This window comes from Drosophila melanogaster, chromosome 3L, assembly GCF_000001215.4.
Source record: "Drosophila melanogaster chromosome 3L".
Classification (NCBI taxonomy): domain Eukaryota; kingdom Metazoa; phylum Arthropoda; class Insecta; order Diptera; family Drosophilidae; genus Drosophila; species Drosophila melanogaster.
In genome coordinates, this window is record NT_037436.4 from 21,573,966 (window position 1) to 21,586,238 (window position 12,273).

The window sequence follows — 12,273 nt, forward strand, 5'->3', positions numbered from 1 at the left end:
GTTAGTTTTTTATCAGCTCCAAAGAAGTCGGGTTTTGATCGCAATCCGTGTGTGCCCTTATTATGGTTGGGATTTTTTAGATCAGCAGTTATTGCTATATAGCCATATTTATAAATCTTCTACTGGCCTACTAAGTCCCAACATAATGAGAGTAAAAACCACAGGTTCGACGTTCATGTGAAGATTAGAAAAATACAGACAAATATATTTCATAGTTCAAAAAAAGTTTTTAATGTCTATTTTAACAACTTTTGAGTACTCCAGATAGAGAAGCGCACAGATATTTAATATGATTGCAACGAACAGAATGGTGAGTTTCATAAAAGGGGTGTGTACAAGTTTTGAATACTGCCTTTGAAATCGCAGAATTGCAAAATTGCATTTTGGTCCCAAGAAAGAAAAGTTCAATTGGAAAATATGTTTTTGGCTAGTATTTTTGCTACTCATATAAATTGTAGTGGTAATCCCTAAAGTTCGATTCCGGACAGAGGGTATCAGTTCAGCCGCTTGTTGAGAGAAAACGGAATACCCCAACTTACTCGCAGTATATTTTGGTATTTTTCTAGGAGCTTAGGTTGTTTTTGCAATGAGCGGTCACTCTATTGGCAACCCTCAGACGATTGAAAAATTAAAATTAAAATTGAGCGTTTGGCAGGGAAATATGTATTCAAAGGCGGGATTTGTTCTAATTTTCGTGCTGGGTCTAGTGTCCAGCAGCTGGGTAAGTGTTAATCCCCTACGTACTGCACATAACGTGTCTAAACCAACGTTCTCTCAGGGATTCCTGGAGCATGACAGCTGGATTACAGTGGAGCTCCAGCACTCGCTGGCTGCAAACTCGGAAAGTTTCTCCTTCCGCGGGAATGTGACGATTCCCAGTCTCAACTCTGGTCTGGCCAATGTGGAGCAACCAGATCTGAGCACTGCCGATCTGGACTTGCTGAAGGTAACAGTGGTTCGGGCACATGGGCACGCCGGTAGGAAAATGTTCACCATTTTTCACCATCCAAGAGTGGTGTACTTAGTGCATCTTATGGAGTGGTTACAGGCGAATGAGGTGGCTAGATATTCGCTGAGTATTGAATATACTGCAGCATTAACCATTGTATTCTATAAGTGTAGAAATGCATTCAATTATATAGCCTGTTTGTTTCCATTTAGTTTTTAAAAAGATGCCTTGTCAGTTAAGTTTAAGCCTTCCTGTTGAACGTAATCTTAAAATAAGTATGCACTTAGTAATAACCCCTTTAACCTTTTTTAGAAACTGGCCCTTGGAAACGAGTTCTACCGTTTGAAGGCCACGGTGGTGTATTCAAATGGAGCTAAGGCGCAGTTCATCACTTCCAACAAGGCCTGTCGCCTGCTGCAAGCCCAATTGAATGACGTGCTTTGGGTGTCGCTCGAACCCTCCGGATACGTAACCGGCATCACTGTGTCCCAGGACACGGCCCCGGCCACTATAGAGTGCACCCAGGAAGACGTGAATAAGCTACTGGAAACGCAATTCAGCACCGATGTCCTCATCCGCCACGCTGAACTGGCCCCCGTGCCCGATACTGCTGGCTTTATTCAGAAGGTGGAGCGGGAGCGCGAGGCCAGGGAGCGCGGGGAGGTTCGGGATAACCGCGGCTTCTTTGCCAAATACGTAAGTACAAATACTTTGGCCTGAAATCCTTTATTACAAATTCACTTTTTTATTTTTAGTGGATGTACATCGTTCCGGTAGTTCTGTTGGTCTTCATTTCGGGAGCCACCAACCAGGACGGTGCAAAATAGGTTAACTGAGTGATGTGGTGTAATCTTTTGTTTGTTAGCTTTTTCTAATCACAATTCCTAGACAACTTTGGTTTTAGCGATTAAAGATTGAGTAAAATAAAAATGATTGAGACATTTTAAATTAAATATACACAGAAATAATGCTTTTGAGCTCCCAGAGGATTTCTTAAGAGTTGGCATAGGGTTTTGAGACCTCATATAAATATTTGTAATAGGATTTGCACCTGATTTTCGGTTCACATTGTTTTCGGAAATGGTGTGCAGTTTATTTTATTTATTTTATTATATTTTATTAATTGAATGCCTGCAAACAGCCGAGTTTTATTTGGTATGCTTATATTGTACTTTCAATTTGATAATTGAACGTTTGGAATTTTGCCGATATATTTTTCCTGGTTTTCGGATATTTCTGTTCCGTCCACACCGTGTAATCAAAATTTGAAATCACTTCAAATCTCTTCTTATATTAAGGTGTCAATTATTTTGAGTTTGTGTATTTCTCAATTTAAGACTGTTTCATGGCAAGCAAGCCATATTTTAGATGGTTTGGATGTATATCAGCCATGTGATTTGAACGTCCTGATCATTAAACCCTGCAAATAAGTTTCGGTTAAATTTGTGATCAAGGTAAGCAAATGTATACAAACCGTATTTCTGGATTTATATAGTTTTGTTTCTGGCAGACAATTCCCAGCTTATTCGACGCACTTCGTTGCTCTTACATATCAAGAAATGTTGCTCATATATTCAAAATCGAATGAGCTTCACATTTCAAAAATCAACACCTGGCAGAGAAAGATTTTCGAACTGCAAGAAATGCATTTGTAAAATGAATTTCAAGGGGCTCGAACAAATTATTCCGCGTCTGCTGCTCTTCTTAATGTGAAACTCCTTCGAGTTTGGGTATATGAACAACATTATAGGAAAGTAAAGCTGATCACGTTTGGGGCATCCTTGTTTGAATTTCTGAAGATTTTAGGGATCCTGGTCCAGATTAAGGTCAATTTTGTGGTTTTAAATATCTAAAAAGTAATGTACTTTCTGCATTATTTCCTTTGGATAAAGCTATTCGATAATAGAAACTGTCGGACCGTACAATATATGGGAAAAGTGTATCTTCGTTGCTATAATCATAAATAGTTCTAGTCCAATATTTTATTTATTTATTAGAGATGATAGTATAGTAGTTCAATATACACTAGATGTTTTAACCACATTTTGGGTTTAAATTTAATAACTACCATACTACCATAACCACCGACTACCATATAGCGCACACTTATAAACGGTCGGAAAATTAATTGATTCTTTATTTACAAATAGTATCCAGATAATCCAGATCCAGATTTTAACTAACGTATAATACAAGTGGAATATTTTTGAAAATGGGGAAAATGTACTTACTTGAAGCCATCTGAACTTAAATATATTTAATTTTTAAAATTGGTTTCCTCGATGTACATTTTTGTGGTGCCTTGTCGCTGAATTGTATCAAACTAAATATTTCTGTGATGCAAGGCTGAATTTAAAACATCTGCCTGCTTTGTTTTCCTTTTGGTGTTTCAGAAAGAACAAAAGTAAACTATGATATCTCTATGTTCGGTATTATATAGGTTATTCGAAGAGGAGTTTTCAAGTTATTTGGCCATAGTTTTAACAATCGTTTGAGGATTATATGCATATCTATTACTACTTTAAACATAACAAATGCGCTACGATGCTAGACTTAGTTTAGACGAATTAATCCAACTGAAAGTGCAAACCGTAATTAAGTGCCTTTTTACCACAAGTGACGGGCTATCCGTCGAGAATCGTGAATTACACGCTCGCTTAACCACGGACCACCCCGAAATTGACTGGAGTGCGATGCGTGCCGAGTGGTTGCAGTTCGAATTTGTAATTACAATTCGTGGCGCCTTGCCGGGGAAGTTCTGCTGGGGGAGCCCCCAGCACTGGCTGAAAACAATTTTCTCCAGGTTTTCTCCGTGGTAAGGGCGGCGAGGGCTACGTGACAATTTGCCAATACCCAAATTTCTCCGTGGACCAGGAACGCCTTCTCCGATGGCGTAAAAAACGAATAGCCCGTGGGCTTGTTTTTTACCCACGAGGCGAGCCAACATGTGGTAACCCATAATTTACGCCTAGGGATGTTATGATTTTGATTATATCGAGGACTTGAACAATAGTTTCTGGCATTTACTCAATGAGACACAGTTCGCACTTTCTGCGGTCAAATCATACAGTTTTGGCCATTTGTTAATTACCATTTAAGGATCATTAGTTTTAGTAAAGCAAATTTAATCCTTGATTTCAAATACTTCTTTCTCATTTTTATTCAGTTGCCATTTTTATTTACTACACGATATACTTATACTTCCCATATATTATATTTCAAAATCATTGCTTATTGAAGAAGTTTCTAACTGAATATGATGACTGGGGAGCTAAACTTTAAACTATATTAAACCTAAGCTAAACCTAATAATTTGCATATCAAATAACTGTTTTTTTTTTAGTTAGCACTTTTTTTGAGAAGCGGGCATAATGTTCTTTCCCTGTAGTTGAAAAAGCCATTTCCTACCTTATATTCTTCCCAAAAGTACAATATCAATTTGATGGGATAAAGTTAAAATGGTTTCAGTTTTTACGGCCCTCAGACCGAAGAGTGCGTCATCTGAATAATCCCAAATATTTTGACAGTAATATTGACATCGACTGCATTGTGATGGGTACTCTTTTTAAGCATCTTAATCCGTCACCCCTTTTCGTTTAAATTTAAATTACCTATTTGGCAAACAAGGCGCACTGAAGGATAACAAAACACTTTCAAATTCGAGCCCACAAATTGTCAGATCAAAAAGCGGAGTCGGGAAGGGCCATCTGTCAAAATTCTCGTAATGCCATGCAATCTGTCACTCTTCGCATTTCCTGGCCGGGCAACGTTAACAAGTTTGTAGTGAAAAACGTCCACATGGCCTATACCCCTAATTATATACAATGTATGTAATACGTCCTAATAAGTGCTATGTGCATATCCCGGTGCACTTGTCAAGTGTTGGCACACCGACTCAACCGGCCCGGTCATTAAAATATACATTTTTCGATTTGTTTAAATTAGCCACCCCCACGGCATCGAGAGGGTTGCGGGTCGGTCTGCCGCATTCAATTACCCAAGTGGTTCGCTTAACGTGTTACCTTTGGCCCACATTCGAATTTAAAACGAACGAATGAGGGGTGTTGTCACTCGGAGCGGTTAATAGCGCTATTACACCCCCAATTAGTTCGAACAGATAGACGTATACGTATTTGTCTAGTTTAGGGTGATGGGCTTAAACGGAACGAACAAAGTTTAGGCCTACACCTAATCAAGCACCTTATCCACTTTAAAGTTTATTGCCTAATCCCCACTACCGCACTTCCAATACAATCCATTACAATCAAGTACTATCCACAACATCCCCAATTCCTTTCAAGTTCATTAAATGCCTACCCTGATATATGTTTAACCTATTATTTGGTCTCAATTATTTAGATGCGGTGCATTTCGTGAGCTGATTCACCCGTCATACCTGTCACAAGTTCGAAAAAGGTTTTACTGAATATAAAATAAACATAGTCGGATAGGAAACGCATCTTACATAAGAACAGACGGGCAATATTACCCCGTAATCGGGGAAGAATCGGGCCAAGAGGACCTCCTTTCTTCCAGTGAGTAACAAAGTACCAAAGAATGCGTTCTGTTTTGATAAAGTAAATAAATGCTAATACGGCTGCTTGAATGCCAAAAGCATTTGGACAAACACTGAACCCACGCAGATGCACTCATGGGCATTAAATTTGTAACAAGTTAGCAGCTGGCGCCAATTCACAAGCGTCGTGTCGAGTGATTAAACAATCGCATTGATACCCAGCCCAGTCCATCCGAGCTGATTCCAATTCCAATTCACACAATCCCGATCCCAATTGAATTTCGGATTGACAGGTTCATAAACGGCATTGTTCGCGTGTTTGTATTTGAATTTCATGCCCGAATACAATTGCTCTTTTCCTGCCCACACATCCTCATCGAGGATCTCACAAAAGGCGGGAAAGAGGCTTACGCGTCGGGCAAATACGCTCTGGTTTGCATTGGTCATGGGAAAGCCAATTGCGGACTCATTCCGGGTGCTCTGTTGGGTGTGCGGTTCATTATCATCGAGATAATCCCATTAGAAAACGCTGCGGCAAGTGCTGGTTTGATATTCGGGCGAATCCTTCGGGGCCGGATAATAAATACATGTGCATTTGCACATGACGAAATATCCTGGCAGGCTTTAATTAGCACTTCTCTATATGCTCTATACATCACTTCTTTAGGTTTTATGCAAAATCGAAATATATCTTCATACATGCGTAAGAATTACAAAAATCTAAGAAATCTCCGATTTTGCGGGTTTTCAGATTCTGCAAATCCTTTGAAGGATAAACGCAGTTTCAATGAGATTGCCGAGCTGGGCAGTGAAAATATTGATTGAATACGCAACGAAGTCAAAGTTCAAAGGATGTGCCTTGCAGCTAAACGTCTATATTTATGATTATTTTCTTAAAGCATTTTAAATAAATAAAGTCCATCAGGAGATTAAACGCTGCTTGAGTGAATGCGATTAAAATAAATTAACTTAAAGTGCCCTCAATGGGCAGATGTTTCGTTCTTTTCCAGCCTTTTGCCGCTGTAACATGAGTACGGACCACAAGTTGGCCGTGGCTCAAATATGAAATTGCCAAAAATCAAAATTCCCAAATGCGCGCACATAAATCTGTAAAATTTCCAATGCCCATACAAAATTCCAAATCACTTTAACTGCTGGTAATCGGCGCATAATCTTCGAAAATTTGCATGCACTCCCCACGAAAGAAGGCATTTGAGATCCTTATCGTGCGCATTATTCACGTCACGTCTGAAGTATTCAAAGCATAGTAAAACTGCCCATCAATTTCCTTCCCCGTCCCCTTCCGTTCCACCCGGCGCGGCCCCGCCCCCTTTTTCCACCCGCCCTTCGCCCCTTCGCCTCATCAACCGAAGAAATATTAGAATACTCGGCGTCCTGCTACTAAATTACCTCGCCTTTTGTGATGGCGATGACGGCTTGTTGTGGGTGCTGTGTCCCGATTGTCCTGTTCCTGGACCTGGTGCCTTGTCCAGGTCCCTCGGATCGTTGGGGCAATTATGGCCGGTTGGGAGCCCCGATATGTCGCACTGCGGACATGCCCGTTCGGTGCTTGTTCCCCCGCCCCGCTGTCTTTTGTCTTTGCCATTTGAGCCATCGAGGCGGCCGCAACTCCAGTCTCTCCAGGTCGTACATGATCGCCCTGGGCCATCACCCTGGCCCTCTCCTCTCACGAGGAGTAACAGAAGATGGGGTTGGAGATGGGCAGGAGGTGGGCCGCGGCACAGGCGTTGCGTCTGGCACGGGCTAGTGGCCATAATTCTCGGTACACGACTGCAGGAAAGGGCTGCTGCAGCGGCACCACCGCCGGCATCATCCGTCCCGCCGTTGAGATCGACAAAAACGTTAGGAATCTCTGACGCATACCAAGAACCCAGAATGCTGCACTCCAATGTCGGTTGCATCACTCCACTTTTCTTGGATTTGTAATATTACAGCACGATGATGATCATCTCGGCCGAAGGAGTGGCCAATTCGAAGCTGTGACTTGGTTCTCATTTGTGTGTTCATTACATACTAAACTAGGTACTCTGTCTCTGTAAAAGTAAGTTACATATAAAAGCTCGCGTATATTTGTGAAGTTCAAATACCGAATAGATTTTAGAATCTTGCCAAAGTATTGATAGGTTCTGATACCTGATCTTGCACTTGTACAATAATCGAAAATATATTATAATATACATATTAAAGCCAAAATTTTGCAACTAAAAAACAATTGTCGTTAAACTACATTCATCATAGCTTTCAGCGATTTCTTACTATTGCAAAATTCGCTGCAGAAAGCTGCAAAGGCACGATAATAAGCTGATCATCGACTGTTGTGATGTGATAAGTACGACTTCTATCGGAGGCGGCGGACTGATACTGATTCTTGCCGAGCAGCGCCCATAACGACGCAGTTCGTCAAAAGCTGGCGCGGTGGGTGGAGGGGAGGCACGCGGCACGGCGGAGATCGGAGGCGATGCCGTCTCCAAAGCCTGAGCACTGGAGCGATTGCAGATTTTGTTACGAAGGTTAATGCGAAGCGCAGAACAAGGAGAGCAACCCGTGTCAAAACTGAAAGAACAAAGACATCGTCGCTCAAAGCCGATTTCCTCATACCCTTACAAAAACTCACCAATATTAACAAATCGAATAACTTGACTTGAGAGTCCACTGTCACATATAATAATCAGTTCGATTATTCAAAACCAATTGGCACAGAGCTAAGACCATTATGAACTCATGAACTACAAATCTAAAATTTAAATTTATTATTTCTATATAATAGAATTTATTCCAAGGGTACTGCATTTTCGAAATTAGTATAAACTGAACCCTAAATGTAAGATTGACTATCGCAACTGGTAAAAAATCCATATTAGGAAGAATTATTTTTAAGAGGGCATGTGGCTTGCCGTATACCCCGCATACTGCAGGTAACATGAACTCAGCGCAAAAGTTATGAGCACAAAATGCAAAGTCAAGCAAGCAAAATCCTATAATTAAACAATTATAGCAACTCCCACTTTTGCTCGTGGTCATTCGCTGGCCCTGGACCCTTGCGATATGTGCGCTACTCCTCCTCTTTGCGGTCAGGACGGATTTCGCTCAGTGTAGCACGACGCAGGTAGTGGTGGAGGAGGAGCTGGACAAGTCGGAGTAGTGGGCGGAGCTGGAGAAGTTGGGGGAGTCGGATGGCAGGGGGCAGAGCGCGGTAGCACAAGTACTTCCTTCTGTGCGAGGAATGCTAGCGATTCTCGATCCTCTATTCTCGACTGCGCCCCAAGCTCCACCTCCGTCTGGCGGTCTAGGGATCTGTCGATCTGGGGATCTGTATTCTGGATTCTGGAGTCAGCAAATAGAAGCCGTCGGAGGCCCAAGCCCCGAGTGCTGAGTTTAAATGCATTTCGATCTCTGGCATTGACACTTGCGGTTGTTAGTCGGAGGTCGAGCACCACTGCCATAATTATAATACCCGCGAGGAAAACCCCAACCATTAGTGTGAAATAGATTGCAAGCATAAGCTGGGAGAGCTTACAGTTCCAGAACAAGATGCCTATTACGGATGGTGATTAGTTGCAGTAGAATTTAGTCACCTCCAATAATGAATAAACCCTAAAGATTTTAAGTACAATAAAATAAATCCTTAAGAGTGTTGGGTTCTTACAAAATTCTTTCGTGTCCTGGAGGTGCAACCTGCGATTGGGAAGTTCAACTGCAGCCACTAATGATATGTAGATGATGGCATATGAACCTCGAACTAAACCATGTATTTAGTCTTACGTGCGGGCAAAAGACCAAAAGAAACTGGACGAGCACAATAAATTATTTAGGACGACTCGATCTCACCCCCGAATCTGGACCGCAAAGTTCGTCTCGGAATCTGAGAATCTCGGAATCTGGGGAACTGTGGAGCGTTGGAGCGCTGGGCGCTGGGCAGCCCGACCAGCTCCTGCGTGGCTCCACTCGTTTATCTTGCCAGCAGAAGACACCTCGGACACTCAGACTTCCAGACCAAGTCGGAGCTGAAGTCTCAGCCTCGATAATTAACACACAAGCGCGGGGCGTGATGAGCAACGGACCGCAGAACCAAACAAATTATTAAAAATGAATTAGTGGAAATATAAATATATGATTTTGAAGTCCCATGAACCGCTGGGGCCACGTGCTTCTAGGCATTCACATCCACATCCCATCCACATTGGGCCCTGATTGCGCCGCTGGTCAAGTTGCCTTCGGGGTCGCAACTCCCAGCTCCATGCACCCAACTCGACTGCAATTGCATTTGAATGTTTTTCGAGGCTTCGGCCTCTTTTTGTTTAAATATATAAAAGCCATTAAATACTAATCTATTCTCGATTGCTCTTCTTCGGCTTCTTCGGGCACCTAATGACGCGCGTTCAACATTTAGGCCACCATCGGGCCAGGGGACCAGTGGGTCCCGTCCAGTGCAAGGAGGCAGTGCCTCCTCCCTCCTAAGTATGATTAATTAATAATGCAGGTAAGCATGTAGTTCGGCGTCCACATGCGCATGTCGGTATGTGCCACAGTGGCTAACCGTGTTATTATGCACATTAGCCAAACGTGTCATTATTTTATTATTATTGTTATTCCGATTTCGTACTCATTTAAATGCTCATTAATAAAATCGAACTGCGAAGATTTCGGCAGTTCATTTCGAGTAACCGAACTTGTTGTGGGCTGGAGTTGCTCCTTTACCACGAAATCCTCCTTAATAATAATACTAATAAAACTTGTGTGGAAACATGCGAATAAATTGATAGTTGATTTTTATATCGAATATTTTCATTAAAAAGAACCAACGTCAGATTAATGGCAAATTCATTTTTAAAAACTTCAAGTCGAATCTTCTATTTAAACTTTCCTTACAATACAGGAACTAATACAAGTTACCTAATTGATTTTCCTAAAACTACACAATGAGTGTAGTCAATGCAAATAGTGGACCATATCAAAGCATTATAGAAATATGATATTTAAATATAAAGGGATATTATTACTAAAAAAAAGCGTGTGTCCTAACTTGTTACTAATAATTATTATTTTATATTTCTTAGTTATAAATAAGGTTTTTAGCCCAGTGCCAATATTTTGATGGCAACTGTAGTTTTGCGCACCTTAACAACGAATGCATCGTATTAGGCTAGTTTAAAAATATGAAATTAATAAAGCAAATACAACATCCTAAGCCAATGTTTTGGTGCACAAATTATTGATTTTAAAAAAGCGCAGGGAGTTTCCTTTTCGCGATGCCCCTGCGACATTTTCCTATTTTGAAAATAATGGAGGCACGCGAAGGTAGCAGATAACTAATAGGGCATTACACGGCCAAGATTCAGACATAAACATCAGAGCCCTTCCACTGAAATGTATCTGTATCTGACGAGTGTATCTGAAACGTGCAAAGAGAGCCTGCTGGCCGCTAAGAGAGCGAAGAGAGCGCGCCAGAGCGAGACGGCACACGCAGAGCAGGACGGCGCGTGAGATAAATAGAGTCGGGGGTGAGTCGAAGATACATACCGCCTCGAACGCGCTGCCTGGGAACTCTGCCAGCATCCCCAAAAGCGATATGGTATGTACAGCCCGAGCTGAATGTGTATTGGGGCTGTTCAGTTGTCGGTGACACGGGGGATTGTAACTCACTCCCCCTTTTTGGGGCTTATCCGAAGCAGTACCTCTACACTCGGGCAAACGAGTGGGGTAGTTCTTACCTATTGGTACCTGTCGACGTTAAGCTTATACCCAAATAATTTTGATACCTTCAGATATGAACGGTATTTGCCTATCGGAGTATATGCTAGTCTTAAAAAATATGTGTTTATAAAGATTAGTTTGTTCTCATGCATCTCTTATCTTAAGGTTATCCAAATATAACTTAAAATAATTATCTATTAATATAGCTGTTACTGGAACTGTTATTTTCCAAGGAGATACCCAAAAGTAGCTTGAAATTGACGAATATATCTGAAGTACTTTTAAGAAACGTTTCGTATACGTTTTCCTTGGGAGCATTGATTTACACTCTAAATTTGTAATTCGTTTTGATTGTTAGATTTTGTATCTAATACTTCTAAATAACCATAATTGTTTCAAAAATTTTGAAATTTTTATGTGAATGGGTTGAAAGTTTCTGTAATCAGTTTCTATGTGTAATCTGCAACTTAAAAAATCTTTTTCAACCGTGCCTTGCTGCTTCGACTTAAGTAAGTCCCTCTTTTTCCCAGTGCAGTACATAGGCACACACATAATGCCTCCGGCCGTGGGCAACGAAATTCGGGGAGTGGGCGAGACAAATATTAAATCAAGCTGTGTATTATGTACTGGCCATGCGGCACATAAATATTTATGTATCTACATGTAGACTCATCAGGGTGTGCGGGGCTATGTGTAATTATGCACTTATCACTCTACATGAGCCGTGTCCGTTGCCGTTGCCGACTTTGCTAAGTTCCATTTCCTCGGGAGCTATTGTCCGCATATAGAAGGAGTCCACCCGAATCTCAGATGTACGCATGTACACGCGTCCAGGGAGTCGCAGTGCGTATGTACAGGTGCCCACGAGTCCGTACATACGTATCCGTATCCGTCCATGTACAGAAGCTGTATGTGGAATTGCGACGGAGGGAGGAGGCTCAAGGCCCACATACAGCCATTGCTGCGCGCTATCTTGGCAGGACTTTCGGGGGGCTGTGACTGCGACTAAGGATGGGGATGGGGATGGGATCTGGGAGGCGGGAGGTGGAAGGTGGAGGTGGGAGATGGTGCTGGGATTTGGGTGGCACATGAC

General features: G+C 41.8%; 1 protein-coding gene, 1 long non-coding RNA gene and 2 other non-coding genes across 5 annotated transcripts; 2 read left to right on the plus strand and 2 right to left on the minus strand.

Moving 5' to 3' along the window:
- The first annotated feature begins 48 nt into the window (after positions 1–48).
- mir-193 (mir-193 stem loop) lies at positions 49–156 on the plus strand. Its single transcript, NR_048304.1, has one exon. It is a non-coding gene; the product is annotated as a mir-193 precursor RNA (primary transcript).
- A 9-nt stretch (positions 157–165) lies between these two features.
- On the plus strand, positions 166–1,909 carry EMC10 (ER membrane protein complex subunit 10). 2 transcript variants are annotated; one of them, NM_168925.2, is made up of 4 exons: positions 166–310; positions 779–946; positions 1,262–1,645; positions 1,705–1,909. In NM_168925.2, exons 1-4 carry the CDS (start codon positions 290–292, stop codon positions 1,774–1,776), a joined length of 645 nt encoding a protein of 214 aa, NP_730661.2. In that variant the 5' UTR covers positions 166–289; the 3' UTR covers positions 1,777–1,909. The 2 variants fall into 2 exon arrangements, with proteins under 2 accessions (NP_730661.2, NP_730662.2); NM_168926.3 differs by lacking the exon at positions 166–310 and adding an exon at positions 592–721.
- A 158-nt stretch (positions 1,910–2,067) lies between these two features.
- Positions 2,068–3,254, minus strand: lncRNA:CR43939 (long non-coding RNA:CR43939). Its single transcript, NR_073966.1, has 3 exons — positions 3,181–3,254; positions 2,424–2,798; positions 2,068–2,369 (listed from the first exon to the last, which is right to left on the minus strand). It is a non-coding gene; the product is annotated as a long non-coding RNA:CR43939 (long non-coding RNA).
- On the minus strand, positions 2,480–2,718 carry hpRNA:CR46340 (hairpin RNA:CR46340). Its single transcript, NR_156793.2, has one exon. It is a non-coding gene; the product is annotated as a hairpin RNA:CR46340 (non-coding RNA).
- Positions 3,255–12,273: the final 9,019 nt, after the last annotated feature.